The 23,653-nt window shown below is 49.0% G+C and overlaps 2 protein-coding genes across 3 annotated transcripts in view; one reads left to right on the plus strand and one right to left on the minus strand.

The window, feature by feature from the left end:
* Positions 1-1,547: 1,547 nt before the first annotated feature.
* Positions 1,548-5,629, plus strand: LOC129811220 (proline-rich protein HaeIII subfamily 1-like). Its single transcript, XM_055862379.1, has 3 exons — positions 1,548-1,628; positions 4,291-5,101; positions 5,160-5,629. Exons 1-3 carry the CDS (start codon positions 1,548-1,550, stop codon positions 5,627-5,629), a joined length of 1,362 nt encoding a protein of 453 aa, XP_055718354.1.
* Positions 5,630-9,566: 3,937 nt separating this feature from the next.
* LOC129811275 (RNA-binding protein 25-like) overlaps positions 9,567-23,653 on the minus strand; it is a 47,880-nt gene continuing 33,793 nt past the window's right edge. For both annotated transcript variants that reach the window (XM_055862451.1, XM_055862450.1), the window contains exons 14-18: positions 22,578-23,055; positions 19,420-19,730; positions 14,566-14,664; positions 10,566-10,613; positions 9,567-10,154 (exon numbers count right to left, since the gene is read on the minus strand). In XM_055862451.1, coding sequence (XP_055718426.1) covers positions 10,062-10,154; positions 10,566-10,613; positions 14,566-14,664; positions 19,420-19,730; positions 22,578-23,055 — 1,029 coding nt within the window. In that variant the 3' untranslated portion in view covers positions 9,567-10,061. The remainder of the gene's footprint in view (positions 10,155-10,565; positions 10,614-14,565; positions 14,665-19,419; positions 19,731-22,577; positions 23,056-23,653) is intronic.

Consider the following 23,653-nt stretch of genomic DNA (forward strand, 5'->3'; position numbering starts at 1 on the left):
CAGTACCAGACAGTCCAGACAGTACTAGACAGACCAGACAGACCAGACAGACCAGACAGACCAGACAGTACTAGACAGACCAGACAGACCAGACAGTACCAGACAGACTAGACAGACCAGACAGTACCAGACAGTACCAGACAAACCAGACAGTACTAGACAGACCAGACAGACCAGACAGTACTAGACAGACGAGATAGTACCAGACAGACTAGACAGACCAGACAGTACCAGACAGACCAGACAGGACCAGACAGACTAGACAGTACCAGACAGACCAGACAGTACCAGACAGTCTAGACAGACCAGACAGTACCAGACAGACTAGACAGACTAAACAGACCAGACAGACTAAACATACCAGCCAGACCAGACAGATTAGACAGTATCAGACAGTATCAGACAGTACCAGACAAACCAGACAGTACTAGACAGACCAGACAGACCAGACAGTACCAGACAGACAGTACCAGACAGACCAGACAGACCAGACAGACTAGACAGACTAGACAGTACCAGACAGTACCAGACAGACCAGACAGACTAGACAGATGAGACAGACCAGACAGTATCAGACAGTACCAGACAGTACCAGACAGACCAGACAGTACCAGACAGACTAGACAGACTCAACAGACCAGACAGACCAGACAGTACCAGACAGTACCAGACAGACCAGACAGACAGTATCAGACAGTATCAGACAGTATCAGACAGTACCAGACAGTACTAGACAGAACAGACAGACCAGACAGACCAGACAGTACCAGACAGACAGTACCAGACAGTACCAGACAGTACCAGACAGTACTAGACAGACCAGACAGACTCAACAGACCAGACAGACCAGACAGTACCAGACAGACTAGACAGACCAGACAGACTAGACAGACCAGACAGTATAAAAAAATAAGCTTGGAGATGTCAGTGGGTCTGGAGGAGCAGCAGACTGTCTCCAGACCCATTGACTTCTCCAAGCTTCTTTTTGTTTTGTTTTATAGAACTATGAAATGCTCCAAGGCTAATTTCATTAGCAGTTTGGCATGTTTTTCTAGATTTACAACATAAAACAACATTAATAAACCAAACATTATCCCTTAGGTCTTGCACAGCCGATACTTCCATTGTTCAAGCATATGTTGTAGAACAGTGGAGTTGACAACAATTGACCAAATCTCCGGACGAATCCTTTCAGAATCATAGTTTTGAGTTAAATATTCTTTAAAGTCACAGAGAGCTATTGCAAGAAACTACATAAGATAATTTTTCAGTTAATATATTTTTTATTTTAAAAACTTTTTCGGAGAGTTTGAAATTGGGATCTTTTTCTCCGAACAAGGGAATTTCCAGACATAGAGTCAACATCGGAAATTAATAACATTCAAAGTACAAAGAAAATTCCCAAGGATTGTCTTGACTTCCAAGATTCTCTGATCCAATTTCCTGCTATTCTACACATTTTGACACGAGACAAAGAAAAATCTGCAATTTTAACGTTAATTTCCTGTCATTCTAAACATTTATTTCATAACTTATGGCGTGTTAATATGCTATCTGGGCGACCCGAACTCCAGATAGCTCGCGGGCCCCATCGCCCTACGGATGCTGCAGGGGTGTATGCTATTCCAGTACCTATTCCCTGTAGGCCCTGGTCAGAAATACTGGACTGTAAAGGGAACAAATACTTTAAAACCTTCAGGATACCAGTCACCCTTGCGGACTAGTGTTATGTTATCTAATGGAGGGTTAAACTTACACTGGAATAAGAGAATAGTGGGCAACTTCATGACTGGTTCCTGTAAAAATGACTGAAGAAGTGGAAACTACAGGTGTCACCACGTTAAAAAGAATAACATCTGAAAGTCACACTAAAGTGGGTGTACACACACACACACACACACACACACACACACACACACACACACACACACACACACACACACACACACACACAAAACAGATCCAGTGGTAGTACCAGTCTCAGGTTTAGCCTGACCTCTAGTGGTTATGAGTGGTAGTACATCAGTCTCAGGTTTAGCCTGACCTCTAGTGGTTATGAGTGGTAGTACCAGTCTCAGGTTTAGCCTGACCTCTAGTGGTTATGAGTGGTAGCACCAGTCTCAAGTTTAGCCTGACCTCTAGTGGTTATGAGTGGTAGCACCAGTCTCAGGTATAGCCTGACCTCTAGTGGTTATGAGTGGTAGTATACCAGTGTTACAGATACAAGTGTTCTGTGTGTATCCTGTATGTATTTCTTTTCTCTCCTTCTCCCCTACTCACAGGTGACCATCATCATTCCCCAATCAGTCATCAATCAGTCGCTAATCGGAAGACACCTGCTCCTTTTCCCTTACCCAATCACAGTCCCTTTCCCTTGGTTTAAAACCCCTGTCAGTTGTTTTCTCCCCAGCTCAATCTCTCTGTCAATGCCATATGTCTGTAGATTCATTGTGTGGTTTTGCGTCTACATGTCACTTTGTCCCCACCTGTGAGTATTGTGTTTGTTATGGTGTTTGAGAGTGTGCTTGATGGTGGGAAAAGGGGGTAACCAAGATAAGACGCCCTTGGGCATACACTACCCGTAGGAATACTTTGTATATAAACACTAGTTAGAACTGGGCGGACCACCCCCTGTATTTATTGGTTAGTTAGTTAGTATTTGTTGAAATAGGCTAGTCTAGTTTAGGGGTGTTTTTGGATTATTGTTTCATTCCTTGGGTCCAGCTCAGCCCCTTTTCCTGCTCCCCCCCCATTACCGTGTGTTTTATAAATAAACATTTAGTGTTTGACGGTAATTAAGTTGTCTGTGTTATTTGTTCTCACTGTTACGTTTTCAATACTATAATTTGCATGAGTTATGTTACGGGTCCCATTACCATCCCCCCTAGACTGTCGGGCCAAAGGGATTCGTAACAACCAGTCTCAGGTTTAGCCTGACCTCTAGTGGTTATGAGTAGTAGCACCAGTCTCAGGTTTAGCCTGACCTCTAGTGGTTAAGAGTGGTAGTACACCAGTCTCAGGTTTAGCCTGACCTCTAGTGGTTTTGAGTGGTAGCACCAGTCTCAGGTTTAGCCTGACCTCTAGTGGTTATGAGTGGTACTACACCAGTCTCAGGTTTAGCCTGACCTCTAGTGGTTATGAGTGGTACTACACCAGTCTCAGGTTTAGCCTGACCTCTAGTGGTTATGAGTGGTACTACACCAGTCTCAGGTTTAGCCTGACCTCTAGTGGTTATGAGTGGTAGTACACCAGTCTCAGATTTAGCCTGACCTCTAGTGGTTATGAGTGGTAGTACCAGTCAGGTTTAGCCTGACCTCTAGTGGTTATGAGGGGTACGGACTATTTTCTTTACTGCCAATGCTTCCTATGGAGAATCTTGAGTTCTTCAAGCTGATGACAATTCTGTAGGGACTTGGTGAGAGTCAAGAGGCATTGTTCAAGAGGTTCACGAAAGACTCAGCCCCCCTTTTATGAGTTGATAAAACAGTGATTAAGAGTGGAATTTATCTGGTACAGTAGGAAGACAATTTGTCAGTGGAAGAACAATGGAGTGACTGTTGAATTGATTCAGTTTAAAGAAAAATCTACCTGTAGCTGACTACAAGGAGAGAAGAAACCTGACCTCACAGATGAATGTGTCTGTGTCTCTGTGTGGGAGGGGGTCCCTCTTAGCTCCACAGCAACCAGTCCCTCTTAGCTCCACAGCAACCAGTCCCTCTTAGCTCCACAGCAACCAGTCCCTCTTAGCTCCACAGCAACCAGTCCCTCTTAGTGGTAGAGTGGTTCAACTTGACATAGATCGTATAGTACATTCCCTGAATGAAAGCATGATCTTGATTATACAGCTCTATCTGAACAGGTGCAGCTAAACAAAGATTCAGTCCCTTTGATTCTTCATGAGTCCCTTTGATTCATGATGAGTCCCTTTGATTCTTGATGAGAGTCCCTTTGATTCTTGATGAGAGTCCCTTTGATTCTTGATGAGAGTCCCTTTGATTCTTGATGAGAGTCCCATCGATTTTTACACAGGGAATTATTGAAACATGATGACAGTCCTTTTCCATAGATGCAGAAGACCTAAGGGCTGTTGGAGTCTGTTTGGCGGTTCAGAGTTAAAGGGACAGTTTCCAAGACGCAGGTTAATTAAGACCAGTCCTGGACTGAAAAAGCACCTTCAATGGAGATTATAAATTGAAAGTGCTTTTTAGTCCATGCAGCACTGGGTTTTTAATCTGAATGCTGGAAACTGGCTCCAAGTGTTCCAGGTTTTAAACTAGTGCCCCTCCACAGGGCCCCAACCTGGACCCTTCCCCTCCACAGGGCCCCAACCTGGACCCTTCCCCTCCACAGGGCCCCAACCTGGACCCTTCCCTTCCACAGGGCCCCAACCTGGACCCTTCCCCTCCACAGGGCCCCAACCTGGACCCTTCCCCTCCACAGGGCCCCAACCTGGACCCTTCCCCTCCACAGGGCCCCAACCTGGACCCTTCCCCTCCACAGGGCCCCAACCTGGACCCTTCCCCTCCACAGGGCCCCAACCTGGACCCTTCCCCTCCACAGGGCCCCAACCTGGACCCTTCCCCTCCACAGGGCCCCAACCTGGACCCTTCCCCTCCACAGGGCCTCAACCTGGACCCTTCCCCTCCACAGGGCCCCAACCTGGACCCTTCCCCTCCACAGGGCCCCAACCTGGACCCTTCCCCTCCACAGGGCCCCAACCTGGACCCTTCCCCTCTACAGAGCCCCAACCTGGACCCTTCCCCTCCACAGGGCCCCAACCTGGACCCTTCCCCTCTACAGAGCCCCAACCTGGACCCTTCCCCTCCACAGGGCCCCAACCTGGACCCTTCCCCTCCACAGGGCCCCAACCTGGACCCTTCCCCTCCACAGGGCCCCAACCTGGACCCTTCCCCTCCACAGGGCCCCAACCTGGACCCTTCCCCTCCACAGGGCCCCAACCTGGACCCTTCCCCTCCACAGGGCCCCAACCTGGACCCTTCCCCTCCACAGGGCCCCAACCTGGACCCTTCCCCTCCACAGGGCCCCAACCTGGACCCTTCCCCTCCACAGGGCCCCAACCTGGACCCTTCCCCTCCACAGGGCCCCAACCTCAACCCTTCCCCTCCACAGAGCCCAAAAGGGACCCTTCCCCTCCACAGAGCCCAAAATGGACCCTTCCCCTCCACAGAGCCCCAACCTGGCCCCTTCCCCTCTACAGGGCCCCAACCTGGACCCTTCCCCTCCACAGGGCCCCAACCTGGACCCTTCCCCTCCACAGGGCCCCAACCTGGACCCTTCCCCTCCACAGAGCCCCAACCTGGACCCTTCCCCTCCACAGAGCCCCAACCTGGACCCTTCCCCTCCACAGAGCCCCAACCTGGACCATTCCCCTCTACAGAGCCCCAACCTGGACCCTTCCCCTCCACAGAGCCCCAACCTGGCCCCTTCCCCTCCACAGGGCCCCAACCTGGACCCTTCCCCTCTACAGAGCCCCAACCTGGACCATTCCCCTCTACAGAGCCCCAACCTGGACCCTTCCCCTCTACAGAGCCCCAACCTGGACCCTTCCCCTCTACAGAGCCCCAACCTGGACCCTTCCCCTCTACAGAGCCCCAACCTGGACCTATAACTATAATTGTGACATCGTGGATGGTCAGTCCTTGCCTCCATAGCTCTGTGTGTAAATTTGAACGCATCAGCCCTCAGACGGACAACACAGACACGAACAACAACATGATATAGGGTGGTGATCTGATTCCCTGTCTTTCTAATCACTGAGCTCTAAAAAGCACAGAAACAGCGCCCCCTTCTGGATGACAATTATCCTCCCTGGATGACACACCGTGATCAAAGTGGAACGACTGATGTTCATTGTTTAATAAATGTTTCAAACAGTGAATTCTAGTCATTATTATAAAAAGAAAAGTGAATATAGTGTTATAGTTATATGACTTCTGGTGTTTATGTTCAGTACTCTTTGGTATGGTTCTGTTTCAGTGTGTTTGAAAACTTGCACATACGTGACCTATATTATAAACTGTTAGTGAGGGGGGGGGGTCAGACTGACCACTGGATCTTTAGTCTCCGTAGATAGGGTTTAAACACTGTTAGTAGTGAGGGGGGGGGGGTCAGACTGGCCACTGGATCTTTAGTCTCCGTAGATAGGGTTTAAACACTGTTAGTAGTGAGGGGGGGGGGGGGTCAGACTGGCCACTGGATCTTTAGTCTCCGTAGATAGGGTTTAAACACTGTTAGTAGTGAGGGGGGGGGGGGGGGGGGGGGGGGTCAGACTGGCCACTGGATCTTTAGTCCCCGTAGATAGGGTTTAAACACTGTTAGTAGTGGGGGGGGGGGGGGGGGGGGGTCAGACTGGCCACTGGATCTTTAGTCCCCGTAGATAGGGTTTAAAACACTGTTAGTAGTGAGGGGGGGTCAGACTGGCCACTGGATCTTTAGTCTCCGTAGATAGGGTTTAAACACTGTTAGTAGTGAGGGGGGGGGGGGGTCAGACTGGCCACTGGACCTTTAGTCTCCGTAGATAGGGTTTAAACACCTTGTGATCTTCATTCTCAAACAGTCGTGAAATAACGCTGCATTTGAATCATCACAAATGAAAGACTTCAGATCGTCCGAGAGAGGCGTAATTAAGAGTGCGTAACCAGGCTATTGGAGTAATTAAGAGTACGTAACTAGGGTTATTGGAGTAATTAAGAGTGCGTAACCAGGCTATTGGAGTAATTAAGAGTGCGTAACCAGGCTATTGGAGTAATTAAGAGTACGTAACCAGGGTATTGGAGTAATTAAGAGTACGTAACCAGGCTATTGGAGTAATTAAGAGTACGTAACTAGGGTATTGGAGTAATTAAGAGTACGTAACCAGGGTATTGGAGTAATTAAGAGTACGTAACCAGGGTATTGGAGTAATTAAGAGTACGTAACTAGGGTATTGGAGTAATTAAGAGTACGTAACCAGGGTATTGGAGTAATTAAGAGTACGTAACTAGGGTATTGGAGTAATTAAGAGTACGTAACCAGGGTATTGGAGTAATTAAGAGTACGTAACCAGGGTATTGGAGTAATTAAGAGTACGTAACTATGGTATTGGGGTAATTAAGAGTACGTAACTAGGGTATTGGGAGTAATTAAGAGTACGTAACTAGGGTATTGGAGTAATTAAGAGTACGTAACTATGGTATTGGGGTAATTAAGAGTACGTAACCAGGGTATTGGAGTAATTAAGAGTACGTAACCAGGGTATTGGAGTAATTAAGAGTACGTAACTATGGTATTGGGGTAATTAAGAGTACGTAACTAGGGTATTGGGAGTAATTAAGAGTACGTAACTAGGGTATTGGAGTAATTAAGAGTACGTAACTATGGTATTGGGGTAATTAAGAGTACGTAACTAGGCTATTGGAGTAATTAAGAGTACGTAACTATGGTATTGGGGTAATTAAGAGTACGTAACTAGGCTATTGGAGTAATTAAGAGTACGTAACTATGGTATTGGAGTAATTAAGAGTACGTAACCAGGGTATTGGAGTAATTAAGAGTACGTAACTAGGCTATTGGAGTAATTAAGAGTACGTAACTATGGTATTGGGGTAATTAAGAGTACGTAACTAGGCTATTGGAGTAATTAAGAGTACGTAACTATGGTATTGGAGTAATTAAGAGTACGTAACCAGGGTATTGGAGTAATTAAGAGTACGTAACTATGGTATTGGGGTAATTAAGAGTACGTAACTAGGCTATTGGAGTAATTAAGAGTACGTAACTATGGTATTGGGGTAATTAAGAGTACGTAACTATGGTATTGGAGTAATTAAGAGTACGTAACCAGGGTATTGGAGTAATTAAGAGTACGTAACTATGGTATTGGAGTAATTAAGAGTACGTAACTATGGTATTGGAGTAATTAAGAGTACGTAACTAGGGTATTGGAGTAATTAAGAGTACATAACTATGGTATTGGAGTAATTAAGAGTACGTAACTATGGTATTGGAGTAATTAAGAGTACGTAACTAGGGTTATTGGAGTAATTAAGAGTACGTAACCAGGGTATTGGAGTAATTAAGAGTACGTAACTAGGGTATTGGAGTAATTAAGAGTACGTAACTAGGGTATTGGAGTAATTAAGAGTACGTAACTATGGTATTGGGGTAATTAAGAGTACGTAACTAGGGTATTGGAGTAATTAAGAGTACGTAACTATGGTATTGGAGTAATTAAGAGTGCGTAACTATGGTATTGGGGTAATTAAGAGTACGTAACCAGGGTATTGGAGTAATTAAGAGTACGTAACTAGGGTATTGGGGTAATTAAGAGTACGTAACTAGGGTATTGGGGTAATTAAGAGTACGTAACTATGGTATTGGAGTAATTAAGAGTACGTAACTATGGTATTGGAGTAATTAAGAGTACGTAACTAGGGTATTGGAGTAATTAAGAGTACGTAACTATGGTATTGGAGTAATTAAGAGTGCGTAACTATGGTATTGGGGTAATTAAGAGTACGTAACCAGGGTATTGGAGTAATTAAGAGTACGTAACTAGGGTATTGGGGTAATTAAGAGTACGTAACTAGGGTATTGGGGTAATTAAGAGTACGTAACTATGGTATTGGAGTAATTAAGAGTACGTAACTAGGCTATTGGAGTAATTAAGAGTACGTAACCAGGGTATTGGGAGTAATTAAGAGTGCGTAACTATGGTATTGGGGTAATTAAGAGTGCGTAACTATGGTATTGGGGTAATTAAGAGTACGTAACTAGGGTATTGGTGCAATGTTACGAGGTTCATTCAACTCTATCCTTCAGTGAAAAACAGAAAACGAAATAATTACATCCAATACTGACATCTTATTTCTACATGTTCAGTTTGAACAAATTGAACACTTCATTTTTTTTTTATTTTAAAAGCTTCTTTAATTTCATCATTAGATCACACAGTGGAGCGAATCCTCCAATCAGACGGTACCAAGGAGATAAGATACCTCCCTGACAATACTAAACCATAAAGCCCAATGTGTCAGTGAGGCGCAGTGGAGCAGACAAAATAAGCATGGGTAAAAACACACAGCTGAGCTGGTTTTGACAGGCTCTCTCCCACCAGCTTAGAAACAAACCATTTGGATACCATGCAGTGAAGCCTCTGTGGGCACTTTCACATTCAACACAGTCAAACTCTCTCTTGCAGACACACACAGACAGCAGCTGTTGATCTTTACTGATGGAATGGGGTTTTGTGGAGAGGTAGAGGGGGTTTGGTAAGTGGTAGAGGGGGCTTGGTGAGCGGTAGAGGGGGTTGGGGAGCGGTAGAGGGGGTTTGGTGAGCGGTAGAGGGGGTTTGGTGAGCGGTAGAGGGGGTTTGGTGAGCGGTAGAGGGGGTTTGGTGAGCGGTAGAGGGGGTTTGGTGAGCGGTAGAGGGGGTTTGGTGAGCGGTAGAGGGGGGTTTGGTGAGCGGTAGAAGGGGATTGGTGAGCGGTAGAAGGGGATTGGTGAGCGGTAGAAGGGGATTGGGGAGCGGGTTAGTAGGGGGGTTTGGAGAGTGGGTAGAGGGGGGTTTGGTGAGTGGTTAGAGGGGGTTTGGTGAGTGGTAGAGGTGGCTTGGTGAGCGGTAGAGGGGGATTGGAGAGCGGTAGAGGGGGTTTGGAGAGCGGTAGAGGGGGTTTGGAGAGCGGTAGAGGGGGGTTGGAGAGCGGTAGAGGGGGTTTGGAGAGCGGTAGAGGGGGGTTGGAGAGCGGTAGAAGGGGTTTGGAGAGCGGTAGAGGGGGGTTGGGGATCGGTAGAGGGGGTTTGGAGAGCGGTAGAGGGTGGTTGGGGAGCGGTAGAGGGGGTCGGGGAGCGGTAGAAGGGGGTTTGGAGAGCGGTAGAGGGTGGTTGGGGACTAGTAACAGGCCCATGTTCATAGCCTCGACACCCTAGTGAGTGAGAAGTGTCCGTGTGATCCGTCGATCAGTCAGAGAAATAAAGAGACTTGAAGCCAGAGGGAAAAACTGTCCCTGACACCAGTAATACTGTAGTAGTACTAGATCGTAGTACTGTAGTGGTACTAGTCTTCATTTCCCCAGTCCAATCTTCTTGGCCTCCGTTTCGTAGATCAACAGCCTCCACATTTTAACTATGAACACCTCTGCCTCTTCGTCCAGAACCTGCAGGTACAATACATCAGTCAGTGGTCTCGTCTCTTAATACCGGTTATGTAGTACTAGATAGTAGTACTGTACCTGTACCTGCAGGGACAATACATCATTCAATGAGTGAGTGGTCTTGTTTTTTTACACTTTTATAACTAACTCAAAATGTAGGATTTTACGTATCATTTTTTACATTTCACATGTCATTTAGCAGACTATTATCCACTTACAGTTAAGTGCATTTATCTTTAACATAACTACGTGAGACAACTACACATCTCAGTTTGTAGCAAGTACATGTATTCCTCAAAGACTGAACAAGCCAGAAGTAGCTTAGACGTGGTAAAATACGATCACTAAACTGGTTCAGCCTTGAAGATCGTTCCTATGACCATGTTAAAAACGATGGTCTAATGATCCACTCACCATGGCAACGTCATCCAAGATCCCCTGCGGTGTACCGTGAGACATGACCTTTCGGGACAACAACATAACAAAACTGGTCAAACACCATGACAGATGACGACAATCACAACAGCCCACTGCAGAGGTTACGTTACACGTAAACGGCAGTAAACACCGGGGTCAATCACCAATACCTTTGACGTCATCCTGGCATCTACATGGTCAATGTGAAGGACTGAAAACAACACATGCTCCTTTATCCTGACCAGACACTAACAGCTTCTCTCTCCCACCCATTAATATTATAGTCATTTAGACTCTCTGATCCAGAGCCACTACAGTAGTGAGTCATTTAGCAGACTCTCTGATCCAAAGCCACTACAGTAGTGAGTCATTTAGTAGACTCTCTGATCCAGAGCCACTACAGTAGGGAGTCATTTAGCAGACTCTCTGATCCAGAGCCACTACAGTAGTGAGTCATTTAGCAGACTCTCTGATCCAGAGACACTACAGTAGTGAGTCATTTAGCAGACTCTCTGATCCAGAACCACTACAGTAGTGAGTCATTTAGCAGACTCTCTGATCTAGAGCCACTACAGTAGTGAGTCATTTAGCAGACTCTCTGATCCAGAGCCACTACAGTAGTGAGTCATTTAGCAGACTCTCTGATCTAGAGCCACTACAGTAGGGAGTCATTTAGCAGACTCTCTGATCCAGAGCCACTACAGTAGTGAGTCATTTAGCAGACTCTCTGATCCAGAGACACTACAGTAGTGAGTCATTTAGCAGACTCTCTGATCCAGAACCACTACAGTAGTGAGTCATTTAGCAGACTCTCTGATCTAGAGCCACTACAGTAGTGAGTCATTTAGCAGACGCTCTGATCCAGAGCCACTACAGTAGTGAGTCATTTAGCAGACTCTCTGATCCAGAGCCACTACAGTAGTGAGTCATTTAGCAGACTCTCTGATCCAGAGACACTACAGTAGTGAGTCATTTAGCAGACTCTCTGATCTAGAGTCACTACAATAGTGAGTCATTTAGCAGACTCTCTGATCCAGAGCCACTACAGTAGTGAGTCATTTAGCAGACTCTCTGATCCAGAGCCACTACAGTAGTGAGTCATTTAGCAACAGACTCTCTGATCCAGAGCCACTACAGTAGTGAGTCATTTAGCAGACTCTCTGATCCAGAGACACTACAGTAGTGAGTCATTTAGCAGACTCTCTGATCCAGAGCCACTACAGTAGTGAGTCATTTAGCAGACTCTCTGATCCAGAGCCACTACAGTAGTGAGTCATTTAGCAGACTCTCTGATCCAGAGCCACTACAGTAGTGAGTCATTTAGCAGACTCTCTGATCCAGAGCCACTACAGTAGTGAGTCATTTAGCAGACTCTCTGATCCAGAGCCACTACAGTAGTGAGTCATTTAGCAGACTCTCTGATCCAGAGCCACTACAGTAGTGAGTCATTTAGCAGACTCTCTGATCCAGAGCCACTACAGTAGTGAGTCATTTAACAGACTCTCTGATCCAGAGCCACTACAGTAGTGAGTCATTTAGCAGACTCTCTGATCCAGAGCCACTACAGTAGTGAGTCATTTAACAGACTCTCTGATCCAGAGTCACTACAGTAGTGAGTCATTTAGCAGACTCTCTTATCTAGAGCCACTACAGTAGGGAGTCATTTAGCAGACTCTCTGATCCAGAGCCACTACAGTAGTGAGTCATTTAGCAGACTCTCTGATCCAGAGCCACTACAGTAGTGAGTCATTTAGCAGACTCTCTGATCCAGAGTCACTACAGTAGTGAGTCATTTAGCAGACTCTCTGATCCAGAGTCACTACAGTAGTGAGTCATTTAGCAGACTCTCTGATCCAGAGCCACTACAGTAGTGAGTCATTTAGCAGACTCTCTGATCCAGAGCCACTTACAGTAGGGAGTCATTTAGCAGACTCTCTGATCCAGAGTCACTTACAGTAGGGAGTCATTTAGTAGACTCTCTGATCCAGAGCCACTACAGTAGTGAGTCATTTAGCAGACTCTCTGATCCAGAGTCACTACAGTAGTGAGTCATTTAGCAGACTCTCTGATCCAGAGCCACTACAGTAGTGAGTCATTTAGCAGACTCTCTGATCCAGAGCCACTACAGTAGTGAGTCATTTAGCAGACTCTCTTATCTAGAGCCACTACAGTAGTGAGTCATTTAACAGACTCTCTGATCCAGAGCCACTACAGTAGTGAGTCATTTAGCAGACTCTCTGATCCAGAGCCACTACAGTAGTGAGTCATTTAGCAGACTCTCTGATCCAGAGTCACTACAGTAGGGAGTCATTTAGTAGACTCTCTGATCCAGAGCCACTTACAGTAGGGAGTCATTTAGCAGACTCTCTGATCCAGAGCCACTACAGTAGTGAGTCATTTAGCAGACTCTCTGATCTAGAGTCACTACAGTAGTGAGTCATTTAGCAGACTCTCTGATCCAGAGCCACTACAGTAGGGAGTCATTTAACAGACTCTCTGATCCAGAGCCACTACAGTAGTGAGTCATTTAGCAGACTCTCTGATCTAGAGCCATTACAGTAGTGAGTCATTTAGCAGACGCTCTGATCCAGAGCCACTACAGTAGTGAGTCATTTAGCAGACTCTCTGATCCAGAGCCACTACAGTAGGGAGTCATTTAACAGACTCTCTGATCCAGAGCCACTACAGTAGTGAGTCATTTAGCAGACTCTCTGATCCAGAGCCACTACAGTAGTGAGTCATTTAGTAGACTCTCTGATCCAGAGCCACTACAGTAGGGAGTCATTTAACAGACTCTCTGATCCAGAGCCACTACAGTAGGGAGTCATTTAACAGACTCTCTGATCCAGAGCCACTACAGTAGTGAGTCATTTAGCAGACTCTCTGATCCAGAGCCACTACAGTAGTGAGTCATTTAGCAGACTCTCTGATCCAGAGCCACTTACAGTAGTGAGTCATTTAACAGACTCTCTGATCCAGAGCCACTACAGTAGTGAGTCATTTAGCAGACTCTCTGATCCAGAGCCACTACAGTAGGGAGTCATTTAACAGACTCTCTGATCCAGAGCCACTACAGTAGGGAGTCATTTAACAGACTCTCTGATCCAGAGCCACTACAGTAGTGAGTCATTTAACAGACTCTCTGATCCAGAGCCACTACAGTAGGGAGTCATTTAACAGACTCTCTGATCCTGAGCCACTACAGTAGTGAGTCATTTAGCAGACTCTCTGATCCAGAGTCACTACAGTAGGGAGTCATTTAGTAGACTCTCTGATCCAGAGCCACTACAGTAGTGAGTCATTTAGCAGACTCTCTTATCTAGAGCCACTACAGTAGGGAGTCATTTAGTAGACTCTCTGATCCAGAGTCACTACAGTAGTGAGTCATTTAGCAGACTCTCTGATCTAGAGCCACTACAGTAGGGAGTCATTTAGCAGACTCTCTGATCCAGAGTCACTACAGTAGGGAGTCATTTAGCAGACTCTCTTATCTAGAGCCACTACAGTAGGGAGTCATTTAGCAGACTCTCTGATCCAGAGCCACTACAGTAGGGAGTCATTTAACAGACTCTCTGATCCAGAGTCACTACAGTAGGGAGTCATTTAGCAGACTCTCTTATCTAGAGCCACTACAGTAGGGAGTCATTTAGCAGACTCTCTGATCTAGAGCCACTACAGTAGTGAGTCATTTAGCAGACTCTCTGATCCAGAGCCACTACAGTAGTGAGTCATTTAGCAGACTCTCTGATCCAGAGCCACTACAGTAGTGAGTCATTTAGCAGACTCTCTGATCCAGAGCCACTACAGTAGTGAGTCATTTAGCAGACTCTCTGATCCAGAGCCACTACAGTAGTGAGTCATTTAGCAGACTCTCTGATCCAGAGCCACTACAGTAGGGAGTCATTTAACAGACTCTCTGAGCCACATACAGTAGGGAGTCATTTAACAGACTCTCTGAGCCACATACAGTTAGTGCAGACAGACGAGTACGACTCACCTTCGAACAAACAAAGTCGACTAGCGTAGCTTCCTCCTCTCCGATATATTCTATAATCTTCTTGTTGATCCAAGGTCTGATGCGACGGTCCATCAGAGTCTGAGGAGAAGAACAAAGGTGGTAGACTTGGTGTGTTTTAAAAAGAGAAACGGGAAATACAGTCCCAACTCCCGACACCATTTTTATTTATTTTTTTACCCCCTTTTACATAACACACACGCCAAATTCATACCGGTGCGATTAAATGGTTCGCCGCGGCGCCTCGGAAATGTAAAAGGGGAGAGAGCACATCTCCGACAAGATTCTCCGGGACAAGACGAAGAAGAAAATAAGAGTAATTCGTCTCGCAGTCCGACTGCATCCAAACTCTAATTTACAAACGAGAGACTTTATTCCAGACCTCGGGAACGACAAAGTATAAATACGAAACCTACAAAGCGTAACTAAAAGAGATTATAACACAACTTTCAGGGTCAACTTCTCTATCGAACAGCCGAGTCGACAAAAACATGTTTACTATAGTGGTGGTATACGTACCCCCACTTTGGGGTGGAGTCACCTCCTCCTCTATAAACATGGTTACTATAGTGGTGGTATACGTACCCCACTTTGGGGTGGAGTCACCTCCTCCTCCTCTATAAACATGTTTACTATAGTGGTGGTATACGTACCCCACTTTGGGGTGGAGTCACCTCCTCCTCCTCTATAACATGTTTACTATAGTGGTGGTATACGTACCCCACTTTGGGGTGGAGTCACCTCCTCCTCCTCTATAAACATGGTTACTATAGTGGTGGTATACGTACCCCACTTTGGGGTGGAGTCACCTCCTCCTCTATAAACATGGTTACTATAGTGGTGGTATACGTACCCCACTTTGGGGTGGAGTCACCTCCTCCTCCTCTATAAACATGGTTACTATAGTGGTGGTATACGTACCCCACTTTGGGGTGGAGTCACCTCCTCCTCTATTAACATGTTTACTATAGTGGTGGTATACGTACCCCACTTTGGGGTGGAGTCACCTCCTCCTCTATTAACATGTTTACTATAGTGGTGGTATACGTACCCCACTTTGGGGTGGAGTCACCTCCCCCTCGCTAAACATTGCATCTTTACTGCTAGGCAGGAAGTTAAAGTGATACGGACAATAAACTGTTCCTTCTCCCTTAAACGTGACCTAAACTCGACCCCCCACCCCCGTTCATCACTAATCCATGACTCTCTCCCCTTATCAATGCCTGCCTTGTGTGATCGTTCTCTCAAACACTCTCAGTACATTCCAAGCTTAGTTTCACACACTTCCTCCTACAGATACCCATTAACCTCTGGTGTAGACACTCAAAACCATAGCACTCAATATTTCAATAGAATACCTGATAATAAACCCTATTTCAAGTTTAGGACCCAGAATCCATCACTCTATATTTAGGGAAAAGAGCTCTAGCCTGGGTACCAGTCTGTTTGTGCTATCATTCCACTCCTTGTCACTAGTGAATGGTGGGGGGGGAAATCTATTGGGAGTTGAAATGATAAACAGATCAGGGACCAGGCTAGAAGAGTTCCTCCTAAATGAGTCTGTTGATGTAAATCCCCATAATCTATCCATAAGACCAGGTCTCCTCTCTCCTCAACTCTCTTCGCTCTCCTCTCCCCAACTCTACTCATCTCCCTCTCCCCTCATCTCCTCTCTCCCCTCATCTCATCTCCTCTCTCCCCTCATCTCATCTCCTCTCTCCCCTCATCTCATCTCCTCTCTCCCCTCATCTCATCTCCTCTCTCCCCTCATCTCATCTCCTCTCTCCCCTCATCTCATCTCCTCTCTCCCCTCATCTCATCTCCTCTCTCCCCTCATCTCATCTCCTCTCTCCCCTCATCTCATCTCCTCTCTCCCCTCATCTCATCTCCTCTCTCCCCTCATCTCATCTCCTCTCTCCCCTCATCTCATCTCCTCTCTCCCCTCATCTCATCTCCTCTCTCCCCTCATCTCATCTCCTCTCTCCCCTCATCTCATCTCCTCTCTCCCCTCATCTCATCTCCTCTCTCCCCCTCATCTCATCTCCTCTCTCCCCTCATCTCATCTCCTCTCTCCCCTCATCTCATCTCCTCTCTCCCCTCATCTCATCTCCTCTCTCCCCTCTTCTCATCTCCTCTCTCCCCTCTTCTCATCTCCTCTCTCTCCCCTCCTCTCCTCTCTCTCCCCTCTCTCTCCCCTCTCTCTCCCCTCTCTCTCTCCTCTCTCTCCCCTCTCTCTCTCCTCTCTCTCTCCCCTGTCCTCTCTCTCTCCCCTCGCTCTCCTCTCTCTCTCCCCTGTCCTCTCTCTCTCCCCTGTCCTCTCTCTCTCCCCTGTCCTCTCTCTCTCCCCTGTCCTCTCTCTCTCTCCCCTGTCCCCTCTCTCTCTCCCCTGTCCCCTCTCTCTCTCCCCTGTCCCCTCTCTCTCTCTCCCCTGTCCTCTCTCTCTCTCCCCTGTCCTCTCTCTCTCCCCTGTCCTCTCTCTCCTCCCCTGTCCTCTCTCTCTCCCCTGTCCTCTCTCTCTCCCCTGTCCTCTCTCTCTCCCCTGTCCTCTCTCTCTCCCCTGTCCTCTCTCTCTCCCCTGTCCTCTCTCTCTCCCCTGTCCTCTCTCTCTCCCCTGTCCTCTCTCTCCTCTGTCCTCTCTCTCCTCTGTCCTCTCTCTCCTCTGTCCTCTCTCTCCTCTGTCCTCTCTCCCCTCCCCTCCCTCTCTCTCTGTCCTCCTCTCTCTCTGTCCTCCTCTCTCTCTGTCCTCCTCTCTCTCTCTGTCCTCCTCTCTCTCTCTGTCCTCCTCTCTCTCTCTGTCCTCCTCTCTCTCTCTGTCCTCCTCTCTCTCTCTGTCCTCCTCTCTCTCTCTGTCCTCCTCTCTCTCTCTGTCCTCCTCTCTCTCTCTCCCCTCCTCTCTCTCTCTGTCCTCTCTCTCCTCTGTCCTCTCTCTCCTCTGTCCTCTCTCTCCTCTGTCCTCTCTCTCCTCTGTCCTCTCTCTCCTCCTCTCCCCTCCTTCTCCCCATCTCCTCTCCTCTCCCCTCCCTCTCCCCATCTCCTCTCCTCTCTCTCTCCCCTCCTCTCCCTCTCTCTCTCTCTCTCGCTCCCCTCCTCTCTCTCTCTCTCCCCCTCCTCTCTCTCTCTCTCCCCTCCTCTCTCTCTCTCTCCCCTCCTCTCTCTCTCTCTCCCCTCCTCTCTCTCTCTCTCCCCTCCTCTCTCTCTCTCTCCCCTCCTCTCTCTCTCTCTCCCCTCCTCTCACTCTCTCTCTCCCCTCCTCTCTCTCTCTCTCTCTCCCCTCCTCTCTCTCTCTCTCTCTCCCCTCCTCTCTCTCTCTCTCTCTCTCTCTCCCCTGTCCTCTCTCTCTCTCCCCTGTCCTCTCTCTCTCCCCTGTCCTCTCTCTCTCCCCTGTCCTCTCTCCTCTCCTCTGTCCTCTCTCTCCTCTGTCCCTCCCTCCTCTGTCCCTCTCTCCTCTGTCCCTCTCTCTCCTCTGTCCCTCTCTCCCCTCCCCTCCCTCTCTCCACCTCCCCACCCACTCTCCCCTCCCCTCCCTCACTCTCTCCCCCCCTCACTCACTCCCCTCCCACACTCACTCCCCCTCCTTCTCACTCCTCTGTCCTCTCTCTCCTCACTCTCCACCCTACACTCACCACCTCTCCCCTCCTCTCCTCTCTCCTCCTCTCCTCACCCCCTCCCTCACCCCCATCTCCTCCCTCCTCTCCTCTCTCCCCTCCTCTCCCTCCTCTCTCCCCTCCTCTCTCTCTCTCACTCCCTCCACCTCTCCTCTCTCTCTCACCCCTCCTCTCACTCTCTCTCACTCCCCTCCTCACTCTCTCACACTCTCCCCTCCTCTCTCTCTCTCTCTCTCCCCTCCTCTCACACTCTCTCACTCCCCACCTCTCACTCTCTCACTCTCACTCTCACCCTCCTCTCTCTCACTCTCTCCCCTCCTCTCTCTCTCTCTCTCTCTCTCTCCCCTCCTCTCTCTCTCTCTCTCTCCCCTCCTCTCTCTCTCTCACTCTCCCCTCCTCTCTCTCTCTCTCTCTTCCCCTCCTCTCTCTCTCTCTCTCTCTCCCCTCCTCTCTCTCTCTCTCTCCCCTCCTCTCTCTCTCTCTCCCCTCCCTCTCTCTCCTCTCTCCCCTCCCTCTCTCTCTCTCTCTCCCCTCCTCTCTCTCTCTCTCTCTCTCCCCTCCTCTCTCTCTCTCTCTCTCCCCCTCCTCTCTCTCTCCCCTCCTCTCCCCCTCTCTCTCCCCTCCTCTCCCTCTCTCTCTCCCCTCCTCTCTCTCTCTCTCTCCCCTCCTCTCTCTCTCTCTCTCCCCTCCTCTCTCTCTCTCTCTCCCCTCCTCTCTCTCTCTCTCTCTCCCCTCCTCTCTCTCTCTCTCTCTCCCCTCCTCTCTCTCTCTCTCTCCCCTCCTCTCTCTCTCCCCCTCCTCTCTCTCTCTCTCCCCTCCTCTCTCTCTCTCCCCTCCTCTCTCTCTCTCTCTCCCCTCCTCTCTCTCTCTCTCTCCCCCTCCTCTCTCTCTCTCTCTCCCCTCCTCCCTCTCTCTCTCCCCTCCTCCCTCTCTCTCTCCCCTCCTCCCTCTCTCTCTCTCCCCTCCTCCCTCTCTCTCTCTCCCCTCCTCCCTCTCTCTCTCTCCCCTCCTCCCTCTCTCTCTCTCCCCTCCTCCCTCTCTCTCTCTCCCCTCCTCTCTCTCTCTCTCTCCCCTCCTCTCTCTCTCTCCCCTCCTCTCTCTCTCTCCCCTCCTCTCTCTCTCTCCCCTCCTCTCTCTCTCTCCCCTCCTCTCTCTCTCTCCCCTCCTCTCTCTCTCTCCCCTCCTCTCTCTCTCTCCCCTCCTCTCTCCACTGCCCCCTCATCCTCCTTACCGAGTCCACAGCAGTCCAGTCCAGAGGGTAGTTAAACAGTTCCGGTCTGGCCGTAGGGATCTTCTCAATCAGACTCCTGATGTGTCTCCGTTTCTCCTCTGTGTTTGGTCCTCCCTTCCCTCCAGGTACCTCTGCCCCGTCCAGACCCAAACTCTTATCGTCCTCACCGTAGTCCAGCGGAACCAGCTTACGTTTACGAGGCGCCTCGTCGGCCTCCTCCTCTCCAAACTTGTTGAAGACGCTGTCGACATTGGACAGCTTCTTACGTTTAGTCGCAGTGTGGATCTGATGGTTGGGGCTGGCGCCGGCGCCTGGGGAAGGAGAGAGAGAGAAACAGTGGGTTATAATAGGGAAGGAGAGAGAGAGAGAGAGAGAGAGAGAGAGAGAGAGAGAGAGAGAGAGAGAGAGAGAGAGAGAGAGAGAGAGAGAGAGAGAGAGAGAGACAGTGGGTTATAATAGGGAAGGAGAGAGAGAGAGAGAGACAGTCAGTTATTGTAGGGAAGGAGAGAGCGAGAAACAGAGAGACAGAGAGAGAGAGAGTGAGAGAGCGAGAGAGCGAGATGGAATGAAACAGTGTATTATAGTGAATGAAGGGCCAAATCTATAAGGCCGGGCTGAGAAACGATGACGTCAACGTAACTACTCACTTTTAAATCTATTAGAAGAAAAGTTATGGTACCTTTAGCATACAGATGTAAAACGTTTAACGTCCTCAGAAAGTATTCACAGCCCTTGACTTTGTCCACATTTTGTTGTGTTACAGCTTGAAATTAAAAGATTGTGTCACACACACACACACACAATACCCAATAACACAAAGTCTAATTATTATTATTTATTTTTTAGAAATGTTTACAAATTAATTACAAATGAAAAAGCTGAAATGTCTTGAGTCAATAAGTATTCAACCCCTTTTGTTATGACAAGCTTAAACAAGGTCAGGAGTAGAAATCTGCTTAACCGGTCACATACTAAGTTACATGGACACCGTGTGCAATAATAGTGTTCAACATGATTTTCTGAATGACTACCTCACCTCTGTACCCAACACACATACCATTGTGGCGAAAACAACCGCCGTGCGCTGACACTTTGTGGGTGGCGTCGGCTGTCGGGGAAGGAGGCGGAAAAGATAGTTCTCCACATCGAGCCGAAGGAGCTATCAGTTAGCATGTTTGACAGTGTGTGTGTGCAACTCTGCAGAAGGCTTGTTTATTTTCAGCTCGTTTAGTTTGTGAACTGTGTTTAAGTCGCTCGCCAGGGTTAGCGCTCTAGGTGTTAGCGCTCTAGGTGTTAGCGCTCTAGGTGTTAGCGCTCTAGGTGTTAGCGCTCTAGCTCGTGGTTATCTTTTGGGACCGCGCCGGTCTTCGATCGCATGGAGTGGTAGCAACATTGTTGCAAAGCTACGACAAACAAACCAGCCACCAGGTGTATCCGACAGACAGTCAGTGAAACTGCAAGCCCAGAAGTCAACCGGTGAAACTGCAAGCCCAGAAGTCAACCGGTGAAACTGCAAGCCCAGAAGTCAACCGGTGAAACTGCAAGCCCAGAAGTCAACCGGTGAAACTGCAAGCCCAGAAGTCAACCGGTGAAACTGCAAGCCCAGAAGTCAACCGGTGAAACTGCAATCCCAGAAGTCAACAGGTGAAACTGCAAGCCCAGAAGTCAACAGGTGAAACTGCAAGCCCAGAAGTCAACAGGTGAAACTACAAGCCCAGAAGTCAACAGGTGAAACTGCAATCCCAGAAGTCAACAGGTGAAACTGCAAGCCCAGAAGTCAACCGGTGAAACTGCAATCCCAGAAGTCAACAGGTGAAACTGCAAGCCCAGAAGTCAACAGGTGAAACTGCAAGCCCAGAAGTCAACAGGTGAAACTGCAAGCCCAGAAGTCAACAGGTGAAACTACAAGCCCAGAAGTCAACAGGTGAAACTACAAGCCCAGAAGTCAACAGATGAAACCGCAAGCCCAGAAGTCAACAGATGAAACTGCAAGCCCAGAAGACAACAGGTGAAACTGCAAGCCCAGAAGACAACAGGTGAAACTGCAAGCCCAGAAGTCAACAGGTGAAACTTACATTCATTTTCTCTCTCTGGTTCCAGTGCTTTACACTGCAGGAGACTGTTGTCCTCTCCAATGCGCTCCCTCTGATGTGAAATGTCGCTGGACTGTTACTGCCCCGCCAGACGAAGTTGGGTTGCCATTTTAGTTAAAGGGAGGTTGCTGCCAGTTTATTGTAGTTTGAACTGCATTAGGTTGGTGTGGTACTATTATAATTTTGGCTGAGACGAGTTTGGACATTTTAAGGCCTTTGTTTTTTATCTATGAACACACCCCCCTACAACAATCATGACGGAAATCCGTCACAGTGAGTGAGAATCTTTAACCCCTGCATTCTTAACTGGTGCTAACTGGCCCAGTCAGACTGGTGCTAACTGGCCCAGTCAGACTGGTGCTAACTGGCCCAGTCAGACTGGTGCTAACTGGCCCAGTCAGACTGGTGCTAACTGGCCCAGTCAGACTGGTGCTAACTGGCCCAGTCAGACTGGTGCTAACTGGCCCAGTCAGACTGGTGCTAACTGGCCCAGTCAGACTGGTGCTAACTGGCCCAGTCAGACTGGTGCTAACTGGCCCAGTCAGACTGGTGCTAACTGGCCCAGTCAGACTGGTGCTAACTGGCCCAGTCAGACTGGTGCTAACTGGCCCAGTCAGACTGGTGCTAACTGGCCCAGTCAGACTGGTGCTAACTCGCCCAGTCAGACTGGTGCTAACTCGCCCAGTCAGACTGGTGCTAACTCGCCCAGTCAGACTGGTGCTAACTCGCCCAGTCAGACTGGTGCTAACTCGCCCAGTCAGACTGGTGCTAACTCGCCCAGTCAGACTGGTGCTAACTCGCCCAGTCAGACTGGTGCTAACTCGCCCAGTCAGACTGGTGCTAACTCGCCCAGTCAGACTGGTGCTAACTCGCCCAGTCAGACTGGTGCTAACTCGCCCAGTCAGACTGGTGCTAACTCGCCCAGTCAGACTGGTGCTAACTCGCCCAGTCAGACTGGTGCTAACTCGCCCAGTCAGACTGGTGCTAACTCGCCCAGTCAGACTGGTGCTAACTCGCCCAGTCAGACTGGTGCTAACTCGCCCAGTCAGACTGGTGCTAACTCACCCAGTTTGAGGCTGAGGCCTATCTTGGGCCGGTGTTCATCTGTGGGCTGGGCTTCTGGAGAGTTCTCATGAGGGATGATGATACCACACGGAGACTCGTTGCCAGGGGAGTTGGGCGTGGCGCCGCCGCTGCCCGACGACACAGAGGGTGCCGACGTGATTGGCCGCAGTGTGGGCTTGAGGTGTGGGTGTGTCCTGGCGTCTGACGAGTCTTCCCCGTCACGATCGTCAAGCTCCTCTCCATCCTCCACGTCATCGTCTGATTGGGACTGAGGGTGTTCGGGAGGAGGCCTGTCTGCTGCTCCTCCTCCTCCTCCTCCTCCTCTCCTGTCCCTGTGGTGCTCCCTCTCTCGGTGCTCCCTCTCTCGGTGCTCCCTCTCTCGGTGCTCCCTCTCTCGGTTTGGTTTCTCCTGCTGCACCTCCTCCTCTGGCTCCGGCTTCACTGGGGGCTGCCGCCTCCGCTCTGCCTCCTCCTCCATCTTGTTTTCAAATCAAATCACAATTTATTTAAAGTCTCAACACACTTTACAAATGAAGATAAAGAAAAACAAAACGTCATGAATGTGCCTTGTTGATTAGTGTGTATTGTCCCCATTTGACAGGTACAATACACACACTGATCAACATTTCTAATTTCTGTGCCAAAGTTAACCAGCTGGCTGATTTTACTCTGTAGTACAGGAGACAGACGAGACAGACGGGAGGCACACGAGACAGGCGGGAGGCAGACGAGACAGGCGGGAGGCAGACGAGACAGGCGGGAGGCAGACGAGACAGGCGGGAGGCACACGAGACAGGCGGGAGGCACACGAGACAGGCGGGAGGCACACGAGACAGGCGGGAGGCACACGAGACAGGCGGGAGGCACACGAGACAGGCGGGAGGCACACGAGACAGGCGGGAGGCACACGAGACAGGCGGGAGGCACACGAGACAGGCGGGAGGCAGACGAGACAGGCGGGAGGCACACGAGACAGGCGGGAGGCACACGAGACAGGCGGGAGGCACACGAGACAGGCGGGAGGCACACGAGACAGGCGGGAGGCACACGAGACAGGCGGGAGGCACACGAGACAG

Source organism: Salvelinus fontinalis, chromosome 15 (genome assembly GCF_029448725.1).
Source record: "Salvelinus fontinalis isolate EN_2023a chromosome 15, ASM2944872v1, whole genome shotgun sequence".
Taxonomy (NCBI): domain Eukaryota; kingdom Metazoa; phylum Chordata; class Actinopteri; order Salmoniformes; family Salmonidae; genus Salvelinus; species Salvelinus fontinalis.